This window comes from Natator depressus, chromosome 6 (genome assembly GCF_965152275.1).
Source record: "Natator depressus isolate rNatDep1 chromosome 6, rNatDep2.hap1, whole genome shotgun sequence".
Classification (NCBI taxonomy): Eukaryota; Metazoa; Chordata; order Testudines; family Cheloniidae; genus Natator; species Natator depressus.
In genome coordinates, this window is record NC_134239.1 from 51,079,189 (window position 1) to 51,092,309 (window position 13,121).

The following is a 13,121-nucleotide window of genomic DNA, read 5'->3' on the forward strand; positions in this document are numbered from 1 at the left end:
GTGAAAGAACCGGATATCGGGAAGAGATGGAAAGAAGACATGCAATGGGACTACACTCCTCCCACTGCCTCCGCAGCTCCCCACTGAGACTCATGCTGGGTGCTATCCAGTTCATTTGCCCACTGGGCCCTCGTCCTTAAATTCACCTGACACAATTAAAGGGCAGATTACAGTAACAGTATCTGCATAAAGAACAGGAGGACTTGTGGCACCTTAGAGACTAACTAATTTATTAGAGCATAAGCGTGGCCCTCACCTAGAAGCACAGCAAGGCTCGCCGAGGTGATGTGCGGTTTAAACAAATGTATTCAGCAATAAATGTTAAAAATCCCCACCAAATCCAATTGCTCTTTTTCTTGCCAATGCCCATTCTCATAAAATGGCTGCCAGCTCTTCAGAGCTTTCTGACAGTGCTGGGAATCAGCAAGATTCTTGGCTTGGTGTGTTTATACGCTGACTTGTTGAGCCTACAGCTAGGGTGTCTCGCCAAGGGCACAGCCTGTTGTAAAAACTAAATTTGTATATCCCGTAAAGAAGTAGCTCATTCTGAATCATATGCAAATAATGTGAAATCTTTTGTCACAAGTTTTGCAAGGTTGAAACTGCATCATAATTCTTTTCATCTGTCAAGCCCCAGCCTTCTAATGGTGTGTGCTCAGAACAGGTCGCCGTGGAAGAGTAAAGGCAGAATGGGAGGCTGTTTACACAGGTGTAATAAGGAATAAATCACTAAGTAGAAGGCAACTGACTTTCATTGAATAAATTACCAGCTAAGTTGAACACACCAAAGCCATTTTAAGGTAATTTAGGGGATTCTAAAATCAGGTGTTTTTTTTAATAATCGTATTTTTAGGTAAAACTACCCACAAATTAAGGACCTGACCCTGCAGTCCTTAAACAAGACAAAAGTCCCACTGACTTTTGATATACAGTTGACAAGCTCAGTGACTTCCATCAGTGGCTGGTGCTCTCTGAAAGTGGGCAGGATATATAAAATGAGCCCAGAGCTGATTTGCAGCTGTAGGTCAAGACCATGCTATATCAGACTTAAAACAGGGTAGGCAGGGACTGTCCTCTCTTCCCTGAGTAGAGCTGAGCAAAAGCTTGGGTGAAAAAAATGTTTCACACATACAAAAATGCAAAATTGGGTTAACCGAAACCATTCACAAATTTAGACCCATTTTGGCAAATTGTTTTGGTCAGAATGTTTTTTTCCAGAAATGTCAGAAAGGGTTCATTTCAGCATTTATGAAATGAAACATTTTGACTTTGTTTTGGGAAATTTTAAAAATAATTTAAAATGTATTAAAAATACTCAACATTGAAATTAATTTTTTTGAACATTTTGGTTCACTAAAAATTTCACAACACTTTCATCCAGGCTGACCTGAAATGATTTCTTTTTCAATTTTTCAGGCCTGCACCCAGACCTAATATTCCGTTTTTTGGAGAACCCTACTTTTGAGTTCATATTTCCAATTGATGTAGAGTACAGTATGTCTGTAAATATTTTTGCACCCATTTTTTTACATGCAATTATTGCAGATGCATGTGCAAATCAGGCAAGATTTTATGCAAATAGATATTTACATTAAGTCATTTGCACATGTAAATTCCTGCTTTCCATGCAAAATTATGGTAATTGTGAATACTTAGCCACTGGAAAAATATGCATGGGTCTTAAGCATTTACTTTATGGAATTCAGGCACTAAATATCCTGCAGAGCAAGCACAAGAGGGACTTATAATTAAAATTGTCTCATAGACCTTGTGAAAGTTCTCAGCCTGATTATAAGAAACCTTTTGTGTTAATGTCAGTAATAGATTCAGATTTTGTTAATTTCCAAGAAGGTGACTACTAAACACAGAAATATCATCTTCTAGCTAGGTGATAAGAAATGAATAAATATGACTTCTTTATTCTTAGTTTCTGAGGAATGGCTTGAGCTAGAAATCAGATGCCTTTTAAGAGTGTTTACAGGCAAAAATGTTGCACTGATGAGAAGCAGCATATTCTTGTGGCTTATAGCTGTAAAAATAAAATATATGTGCCCAGCTGTCAAAAATTCCTAACAACACTGGCTTGAGTTCTGGGACTACTCGGCTTGTATTTATTTTCTTAAGAACAATGCCTTGTCAGATAATTCTGCATTTAGGCAGGTGGGTGTACATTACATTTGTACCAGTACATACAATTCACATTAGATCATCTATAGAACAACAAACAAACAAACAAACAAAAAAAGCCCCCAAAGTTACATGCTACAGCAAAGTCTGGGCCATAATGGGAGAATTCTGGATTGCTTTTATAGATATGATCCTCTTATTTTTCACTCTGACATACATGGTGCAAGGGACATGTGGTATTTGTTAATCTAATTAACATTTCCAGAGTCAACTGTATACCTCTGTATTTGTCTTTTATTCATCAATGATCTCTTTGTGACATGTAGCCTGGCTGATTAAAATATAACTCAGAAAGCAAAAATATCCCCCTGGATTACTCATTTACTTTTTGAAAGCTGATTATCTTTAAAACAGGCACTTATTCATTTTTGAGGTTATGTTTTAATCTGCTAGTCTACAGAAAACCTTTAGCCAAGTTTATCAGAATGGTTTCATTTTCATCCTCTGCAGAGTCTTCAGATGAGAAAAAAACTCAAGATCATCCCCCAAAGTCCCACACCAAGAAGCACAGTAAGTCAACTGCTTATGGCAACACTGGTGGCTTGATTAACGGCCCAAAGACAGTATAAGCTTAGGTTCAAGTTTTGGGAAGGAAGGAAGCAATAAAAAAAAAAAAAAAGAGCCCAGTTTCAAATCATATGGGTCAAATGGAGCTACATTGATTTACACCAGCTGAGGATCTGACCAACTGTTTCTCTCTGTTATACTTTGCTCCCATTGTTTGAGTTGGCTTTGTCCAGGGTAGAGTAGAGGTTCCAAATAATGCTCTAATCAATAAGGACCTTTCAGAAACACAGAATTAGATGAATGTTTACTGTGTCCTCCTTTAAGACATGATTGCTGTGTTGAAAAGAAGTTAGGAGATGCCTTGGCCACCAGAACGAACTCCTCTCTGAGAAATTCAATCCTTGCAATGCCCTGGGCTTGTCCCTCCACTAAGGAAGGATTCATTATCCACATCCATTATGGAGATTTAAGGGAAGGTTACACCATGGGTGTGCAAACATTTCCATCCAAATATTTTGGCAAATGAGTCATGAAAATCTCCTTCTTAGTCTTTAGTAGGGGAGAACGCCACAGCTTTCTGGGCAAATCACTCCAAGTGCTTTTCCTTCCTGAATGGGTATAAGTGCCAAAAGTCATGGTGTAGAAGGATTAAGCAACAGAGCAGTGGTCTGAGGTATGTGGCTTCAACAGGGCACACACTTGATAGGATTAATACAAAGAGCTGAGCTTTGAAATATGAAATAAAGACTGGCTTAGGCGCCATTTCTCTGTGTTGCATGCAAGTTTCTGAGGGTGAGTTGGTGCAGTATTTTGCTGCAACCTTACTGAGATATGCAAATCTGTGAGGAGCTATTCTGAAGATAACCTCAATTTGAGAAATGTCAAGATTACTGCTTTATGCAGTGTAGTTGTAGCTGTGTTGGTCCCCGAATATGAGAGACACAAGGTGGGTGAGGTACAATCTTTTTTTGGACCACCTTCTGTTGGTGACAGAGACAAGCTTTCTACCTTGAATGGTCCCTTAGACTATGTGCTAAGTACTTATGCTAAACAATCTGTCCCACCTTGCATTTAGCTGAGACGCTTAGAGTACCTTTCCCAGACCTGAAGAAGAGCTCTGAGTGGCTCGAAAGCTTGCCTCTCTCACTATCAGAAGTTGGTCAAATAAAAGATATTACCTCACCCACCTTGTCTCTTAGATTACTGCTTTACACATCTCAGACAACATACATGGAAGTCTGGAGGCATAGTCAGATTATGGTTTCTTTGCAGACAAGTCATTTTCTGTGAGCAACCTACCATACCAAAATAAAACAAAAACAAAAAAATACCCCAGAGAAAGTCTTTCTGTTTCTTCCATCTTCTTGCAGATCCTCGAGGAACTCACCTCTGGGAATTTATCAGAGATATTCTCCTGAATTCAGAGAAGAACCCAGGATTAATAAAGTGGGAAGACCGATCTGAAGGTGTCTTCAGGTTCTTAAAATCTGAGGCGGTGGCTCAGCTTTGGGGAAAGAAGAAAAACAATAGCAGCATGACTTATGAGAAACTCAGCCGGGCCATGAGGTAGCATGAGTTGAGAAAACATGAATCCTGGAATAATTAAAGACATATTGCATCCATCTGGAATTTTGTTTATTTTAAAAAATTAGTTAAAAGTAGTTTCATTGGCTACACCTGCCATCTGAGTTCCCTTATTGATTTTGAGGCGGTTATAAATACATTTTCTTATTTTTTAAAGTATTTTTGTCTCCCTTGTTGCTGTGTGAACAAGCCACACAAACAGGTTAAACTAACTGATATAGAAGGTAAAACACAAAAGGTAAAACTCACCCCTCTGCAAAGGAACCAGCTCAAGGACTTGTCACTGCTAAACCCAAAGGGTTTAATTTGGGCCTAAGCAATGCCTAAGCAGTATTGCCAACCTGAACATAAGTCAAGCCCACCAAAATAATAAGACTGGCTTAAGAATCATGGGATCCTTTTGATTTTCACATTTTCACGCTTTTCTTCACACCCAGTAGGGCTAGAAACTTCTTTTTTGTTTTAAATGAAAGCTGAGAGTCTTACCTGATCACGGGATTCCAGAAGCTGGCACTTTTACAGAAACGTCAAATATCATGAAACTTGCAATACAATTACAAGAGTTGGCAACACTGAATAAGCTATGAGCTGGTGTTCTGAAAAGTGGCAGAGTCTGCAAGGTGCAGTCAAATGTATAAACTAAAACAAAGTAAAATAAAAAAGAGATAAGATGTTTTCTCTAATCTCTTTCAGTCACAATAACGTTAGATATTATTTGTAATAATAGTAGGTAAAACATGTTCAGTTACAAGTGTGATTTCTTAGTTGACAGTGTCCCTTAAAGACTATTCTCAACTCCAATGTCTAGTATCAAATCTATTTCTGTGTTTTTCTTTTGACAGATACTATTACAAAAGAGAAATACTGGAGCGTGTGGATGGCCGGAGATTAGTCTATAAATTTGGAAAGAATGCTGGTGGCTGGAGAGAAAATGAGAATTGAAGATGTCAACAAAAACAGCAGCAAAATCTTCTGGATGTAAATATTTCAAAGACTATTCCCTTCTATTTATGTACCAAAATGGGGGAAAAAAAACTACTTCTAACAGGAAGAAGGAACACTATCATTCGTGTCAAAATTATTTTAGTCAAAGTATGTCCTGTATGGGGAAAAAATGTACACAGTTTTCTGTGATATATGGTAACTATGATTGTGATTAATTTTCCCATTTTATGAAGTTTTTTTTTATATAGTTTAGGAGTAATGTGATTTATGACAATGCTGTGAGTCATGCAGATAAAGGGGGGAATCATGGGGCATTACGTATTTTTACGAGTAAAATAATTTAAAATAAGGCAGCCTGTGAAAAATAATGATTTCCAATGTTGCTTATCTTTGTAAGAGGACTCCCAGGTGATTGTTCAGTTCAGATCATATTATTTCAACTGTGGATACCTGTGGAGTATGAAGTAACATACGACTGCATGCATGAGGCTGAAAAGCATCTGCCTCATGTAGCTATCCCACAACAGCTGCACATGCTGGAGCATGTTAGTACACTTAGAAAGTGAACTTTGAGTGGATAACATAGTAAGCATCTCTGAGCCATGCGGTGGTTTTAATAGATTCCTAGGCCAGAAGGGACCATTGTGATCACCTACTCTGATCTCCTGTATAACACAGGCCATAAAACTTCCCCAAAATAATTCTTAGAGCAGATCTTTTAGAGAAATACACAATCTTGATTTAAAAATTGTCAGTGATGGAAAATCCACCACAACCCTTGGTAAATTATTCTAGTGGTTAATTACACTCACTGTTAAAAATGTACACCTTATTTCCAGTCTGAATTTGTCTAGCTTCAATTTCCAGCCACTGGATTCTGTTATACTTTCCCTTTCAACAGAGCCCATTATTAAATGTTTGTTCCTTGTGGAGGTACTTATAGAAGCAAATGTTCCATAATCACCTGGGTTGTAATTTTGTTGTCCAATAACAAGTGTTCCATCTCTCCTATCAATTTCTGAGTACCTTAACATTTGGCTGGCCTCCCTTGCTTCAGTTACTTCAGATGCTGGGTTTATCTTCAGTTAGTTTATGACAGTAACAGTAGTGAACTGCAGGGAAAGCATTGTGTGACTATGAGCATTTCTTTGGAGAACTTGTAATAGCTCTTATATTGGTTAGGACTGGATCCTGCAAGGTGCTAAAGTACTTCCTGCCTGGTGCTGAATGCCCTCTATCTTCATTAACGCCAGCGAGCACGCAGCATGTCCCATGATAAGGGCCCTAGATTTTTTTCCTACTTTGAGGTGGACTGCTAGGCTGACATAGCCTCAAGGATCAAAAGCCATAAGAAAAAGACACATCTAACAGGCAAACTTATTTAAAGGAAACAACTGTTCAAATTGCAGATGCGTCAAAGGTTACCGTATCCAAGTAGAAATAGAGAAAAATGTTTTCCAGTGGTGGTTTAAAACATTTGAGAGCATATGGGAGAAACTGGAGAGGGATTAGACAAGCATTGAGGGTGGGCTGGTGGGAACAGTGCAAGGCAGAAAAGCTAACTTGGTGGTGAATGAGTGCAGGAAGGGAGTCCTAATTTCTTCAAATGAAGTCCCGCTGTTCCCTCTGGCAGGCAAAAGTTCACCTGAGAAGGAGCTTCCAGAACACTGCCAAGGAATGCAAAGCACCATTGCACTTACTCTATGATTTCACCCAGTACTTCCCAAACACTGCTAGCAAGGGAGCGTCTACTTTTTTGTAATATCTGTCACTTCTTCCTGTGATTCTCAGTTGGATGAAAAACTCCCTCTACACATTGTAATAATTAGAAATGAGCTCATACCAATCATATTCAGACTGGGGAAGTTCAGGTCTGGGTCTTCTGGCCCTTCTCTCGTGGCAATCATGCCATACAGGGAGTGAGCATGCACTTCTAGCTCTCATTTGCTCTTGGTTAAAATCTCTTCCTTAACACATCAAACATTTCAGAATGCAGGGAAGTAAAAAAAATGGAGGCAGCCCTGTATCATGGCATTGGGAACAGAAGGGATGCTGAAGATCAGGATTTTGTAAAAGGGTGAGGTTAGGATCCAATCTGAGATGATGATGGAGGAAGTAAGAAACTGAGATAGATTCTAATTAACTTTTTTTTAGGGGTGGGGATATTGCAAAAAAAAAAGAAAAAAAAAAAGGTCAACGATGAGAGTCATACAAAGCGTGCAGAGGCTGGACAAAAAAACATAACAAAACAAAAAACAGTGAGACAAGAATGCTACCACAGCTGTGTTAATGTAGAAGCAAGAGCTATCGGGAAAATAGCAGGAAAATTATTAAGGTTACATCTGCCCAGGCAATATCTGTCTCCCTGGGCATCCATTGGGTCCAAATCCAAACATGCTTGAAACCCAACAGGGTTGAGCCTGAGGTACTAGTTCTGCAGGTTTCTAGTTTGAAGGGAAGAAGGCTGTAAAAGAATATAGAGTTGAAACCCAGAGTTAAGGGAGGATCAATAGAAAAGGCACTAAAATGTGCTTACAACACCCTACAGAAAACACAAGAGCCCAGTTTGTTACGTGTATGCACAGGATACATCAAATCATTACACCACCTCCTGCACAGTGCATGCCAGAGCTGTCAATATCAATTATCTGTACATGGCAATTTTTACTTTTCATTAGTTGGGTGGAGAGAAGTTCGTCTTATTTACAAAATTGGGTCATAAAACTTCAAAGCAATTTTTTTCTAAACATATTTTTTTTTCTAACTGGGCATTTCTCCTAGCATTGTTTGCTTTTGCTCAGTTCATTCATTTCCTCTTTGTTTTTTAGCTTGATTGGTTGCATTCTGTCCTCTTTATCATCATATGTGGTCTGAATAGCTATAGATACTAGGCTATCAAATCAGAATGATACCTTCAGTGTATAAAATGCATGTGCCAGAAACCTTCAATGTTACTTTCTGCCATCTCCTTCATGCTTTTTGTCCTCCATGTCTCCAATGCAATCTTTAGACAAGAGACACTTTGGGTGAAAACCTGACCACACTGAAGTCAATGGTATAATTACTCTTGACTTTGATGGGGGGGGGTGTCAGGATTTCATTCATTTTGGAGGCATAAAGAAGTGGTAGGTGAGGTGTTGGTAGCAATATAATTATTGTTCTCAGCCTCAGGTTAACATAGATCTCATGGCAACCGAATGTAATAATATCCTGGAGTAATGCTGCTTTGCACCAGACCTCAAGGGAAACAACAATGAGATTGCAATATACATTTGTCACCCCTTCCATGGCACTGAATTTATTATTTAGCAGCAGCTAAACCTATCTGGGGAGTCTTTAGGGTTCTATATAGCAAAACACATGAACTATTAAAATAAAACAAATATTTTAAAAAGCTGACCTTTGCTCGGAGGTGTATTGTATAAAATTTAGGGAGCGATTTCTCCTGAGCTGCAATCTAGTCCTCCATCGGAATATTTACCAATAGGTGAGAATCATGCAAGCAAAATTTTCCACTGTTAAACTTGTCATTTGACTTTGTAACTGCACAGATTTAGAAAGGAAGCCATCTGACATTTACTGTTTTACAAATGTCAGCCTTTGCCTAACATAGATAAAGTGGATTTCTTAAGACAGATTCCTGCCATGTACAAATGCAACCACGCAAAGGTGAACCATTTTAACCAGTCCTAACCAAAGCGAGATAATGAAGATATGAATGTTTATATAAATTGCTATTTAAAGAAAAAGCATTTCTGAGATTGCTCTTTTTACTTTGTATTGCAAAGAGCTGAGCAGTCACTTTTTAAAAAGATGTATATTTTAGGTTAGCAGCAGCAGCAGAACTGCTAACACCATATGTATAGATTTTTATTGTATCATAATTTTTCATATGTACAAAACTCTATAGGAAAAAGTAATTATACTATATTTATATAGTTGCATGCCGATCAGTAATGTCAAAAGTGGTGTTAACATCAACAATCACTCTTAGGATATATTTTCTGTAGATAAGTAGAGCAAGTTTCTTAAAGAAACATCCTGAGAGCTGTATGTATGTTGGTGAAATATATAGACATGAAAATGCTTAGTTAAATTTTCATCTCTCTCTTCATCAAATTGCATAATCTCAGCTTCCCTTTCACTCCATCTTCAGTGTTTAAATATGGAAAAATACATGTTATCAGGTATTTTGGTGTTTCTATTCATATTATACGTAGCATAGAAGTGCCACACAGTTCTAAACACTTTCTATGTTAAATGGATGTTATCAAATAAAAAAACTGAAACAAGTTTGTAGATGAATGTTTATTTCAGTGCTTTTTGAACTTTGAGAATAAGTACAAATAATACAAAATTTCCCACTAACAGTGAAAGAAGTGATATATTCAGTGTCTGAAATTTACAAAGATGATGGCTCCATCTACAATAGTGCATTCTTTATTAAGTCATATGTTTTCAAACTGTGGTCCATATCCCATACTAATCTCTGGAGCACTTGCTGCTGATCTGAGGAAAGCCAGTTGCTTACATTGGACTGCTTCTCCTTGTGTTCAGCTGCTAAACTTCACTCAGGCCCCAGTTCAGTACAGATCTTAAGCATATGCTTAACTTTATGTGTCATTAGGATTTTGCAAAATGCTTAAGTGCTTGGCTGAATAAGGATGAGATTACTCATAAGCATGTCCTTAACATTAAGCATACATACTTTGCTGAATCAAGACAACTAAAACATATTAAATACTTTCCTCATATTATTTTTCCATTTAATAACTGTGATTGCTGCAAGAATATGTAAAACTTGTATTTCAAGCAGGAAAAGTAGTTTCCTACCACATTAGTGATGTCATGATTGATCCACAGCCAATACAGCACCTCTCATGCTTGTTGTTTGCACTTCTCAATTCCTAAATGATTCTTGTGGATCTTCCATAGCATTTCTTTTCAGAGGCTCATTGGAATAAAAACCTTATTTCCCTTGAAAAATCACCCCATCTATCGCAATAAGTTCATGTCTGCATTTCCAGTAGTCTCTTATACTTGGACAGCAACTGCTTATTTCTTCAGGCCACCCTTTAATTATCACTTCTTTAAGGATCCCCAATAATTCATCTTTCTCCATTACCTTTCTTATTTGTTGCAGTTTTCTGTTAGCTATGGGAATAGACTTCACAATCAGATCTACATAGACTTGCATCTCTGTCTCTAAAGTCTTCTCTAGTTTTGTGAGAGCCCCTGCTCTGGAAAGAATATCTGCAATGAATATGAATTTACCGGGTGTGTAGGTCACAGCCAAATCATACTTTTGCAACTTTATCATCATTCTTTGAATCCTTAAGATACAGTTGTTTAGCAGTTTCCTAAATAACGCTATCAGGGGCTTGTGGTCTCTTTCAACTTCCACTGTCTGGCCATAAATATACTGTTTGAATCTCCCAGGCAAACAATATTCCTAAAAGCTCTTTCTCAATCTGTGTGTATCTGGTTTCTGCCTCAGTCAGTTATTTGGATGCATATGCCACTGGTTTACAACAATCTTCATGCTTCTGTAAAATCACTGCACCTAAACAAGACGGTGAAGCATCTCCTAAGATTATAATAGGCCTTCCTGGTACATAAAACTTCAACACTGGCTCTAATAGTTGCTGTTTTAAACCCTCCCATGATTTCTCTTGTTCTGTACCCCAATACCATTCATTTTTATTCTCTAGCAGTTTTTTGAAAGCTGCTGCTTTGGTAGATAGATTAGATATGAATTTTCCAAGGTAATTAACCATTACCAGGAATTGTTGAACATCATTCTTGGACTGGGGACATGGCATCATTTAAAGGGCAAAATCTTCCTCTTATCAGGTTTTAAACCTTCATTGGAAATAATGTCCACAACAAAAGTCAGTTCTGTAACCCCTAAAACACATTTCTCCCTATTTAGTTTGATGTTTGCAGCTTTAGTTGCACACAGGACTTCCCAAAGTCTATGACCACGCTCCTCTTTCATTGAGCCCCAGATGATGATGTCATCTATTGAGGTGTCAACACCATTAATATGTTCATGCATCATACGTATGGTTTTGCGGTACACTTCTGGTGCTGAAGCTATGCCGAAGGGTAAGCGTAAGTGTGACGTTCCCCTGTGGTGTTATCTGGATCGGTGATCTGCTAGGCCACTCCAATCCTTGACTCTGGGAGCCAGCCTTACCCTGCTCGGCTGTGAAAACCCCCACTCCCTGGCTGTTATGCACAGCCTCTGGCATGTAAGCTGCTCCCAGCTACTTACAAGCGAATGACACTAGCCAATATCTCCGGTCCCAGAAACAACCCTAGAACCTCCATCTTGCAGTGTCCAGTTATGCCTGCTGGACGCTGCAAGCTAATATGAGTTCGTCAATTTAACAAAGAAATTGACATGTACCAGGCTTGTTATCCCAAGGAGAGCCTCTAACCCGCTTCAAACCAAACACACTGCTTCAGGGAGAATAAACAAACAGATTTATTAACTATAAAGATAGATTTTAAGTGATTATAAGTCAAAGCATAACAAGTCAGAGTGGTTACCAAAATAAAATAAAATATAAGCATGCAGTCTAAACTCTCAACCCTATTAGACTGGGCAGCAACTAGATTAAGCAGTTTTTCTCACCTCACTGGATATTGCAGTCCTTAATATACAGGTTTGTTCCTTAAACCCGGGCCAATCTCCTGTGTTGGAGTCTTTTCTTCTCAGTGTCCTGGTTGCTTGCAGCAGAGGTGGGGGCAGGAGAAGGGTCCAGTATGTGTCCACTCTGCCTGTTTTATACTCTCAGTCCATGTGCTTGTAGAACACAAGTCCAGGCATGTCTGGGGGGCATTGCTGAGTCTCTCCAAGCAAGGTTGAGCAATTCCCCTGGTGTGGCCTCATTCAGGTGAATCATCGCATTGTAGCTCCCTTGCTGGACAATGGCTGTTGATGGGTTGACACTCAGATGTTGGTTACTTTCCTTGCTATTGCCTCTGGGGAGCTAATATGTGGCTGATTCCCCAATTTACAGCATGTTTTTGTGACCACCATACAACACAATTCTCATATCTTCATATGCATTAATGATATGCATATATGGGTAGAGAAATGACTTTCAGCAGATCATGACCTTTCCCCGATACCTTACAAGGCATGCTTTATATGTAAGATCACGATTATTTGAAAATGAGGAATATGGGGGTTACAGTACGCTCCCCCAAGGCACAGAATGTCACAGTAAGAATCTGTGTCTTCCAAATGGGGTATTAAACTTTGAGCTTTCTTCAGCTAATTTTAGCTGCCAAAAGCCTGAGGATGCATCCAATTTACTGAAATAGCGAGCATTTGCAAATTGAGCCATAATTTCTTCTCTGGCTGGTAGTTTGAAATGTTCTCTTTTTTTATAGCCGTTTTGAGTTCTCTGGGATCTAAGCATATGCGTAGCTGGCCGTTACTTTTCTCCATAATGACTAGGGAGCTTACCCATTCTGTTGGTTCCTCAGTTTTTTGTATTACTTGCATTGCTTCCATCCTTGCAAGCTCAGCCTTAAATTTATCATGGAGTGCAATGGCACCTTTCCACATGGATGGATAACTGGAGGGATCTGCTTGTTTAGCCGGATTGTGTGGTCACCCTGCAAGCAACCCAACCCCTGAAACAGCTCATGATATTCCCAAAAGTGTGCCTTATAGCCAGGTGCAGAATGTTCATGTAGTGAGAGCACCCGTTTTACGAGATTGAGTTTCTCACATGCAGCCAGGCTTAAAATGGTGTCACCTCCGAAAGGGAGCCAGTACATGGTTGATGCTAGCAACACACTCTCCTTCACTGGTATATTTGTTCCAGAATAATCAGTTACTTTTATTTTTGTTCATCCTAGTTTTAGTCTTATTTTCAATC

At 38.8% G+C, this 13,121-nt stretch overlaps 1 protein-coding gene across 2 annotated transcripts in view; it reads left to right on the plus strand.

Annotated features, from left to right (window-relative positions):
• Window positions 1–5,531, plus strand: part of EHF (ETS homologous factor) — a 32,094-nt gene extending 26,563 nt beyond the window's left edge. For both annotated transcript variants that reach the window (XM_074955264.1, XM_074955265.1), the window contains 3 exons: window positions 2,638–2,697; window positions 4,065–4,260; window positions 5,121–5,531. In XM_074955264.1, coding sequence (XP_074811365.1) covers window positions 2,638–2,697; window positions 4,065–4,260; window positions 5,121–5,220 — 356 coding nt within the window. In that variant the 3' untranslated portion in view covers window positions 5,221–5,531. The remainder of the gene's footprint in view (window positions 1–2,637; window positions 2,698–4,064; window positions 4,261–5,120) is intronic.
• The last annotated feature ends 7,590 nt before the right edge of the window (window positions 5,532–13,121 follow it).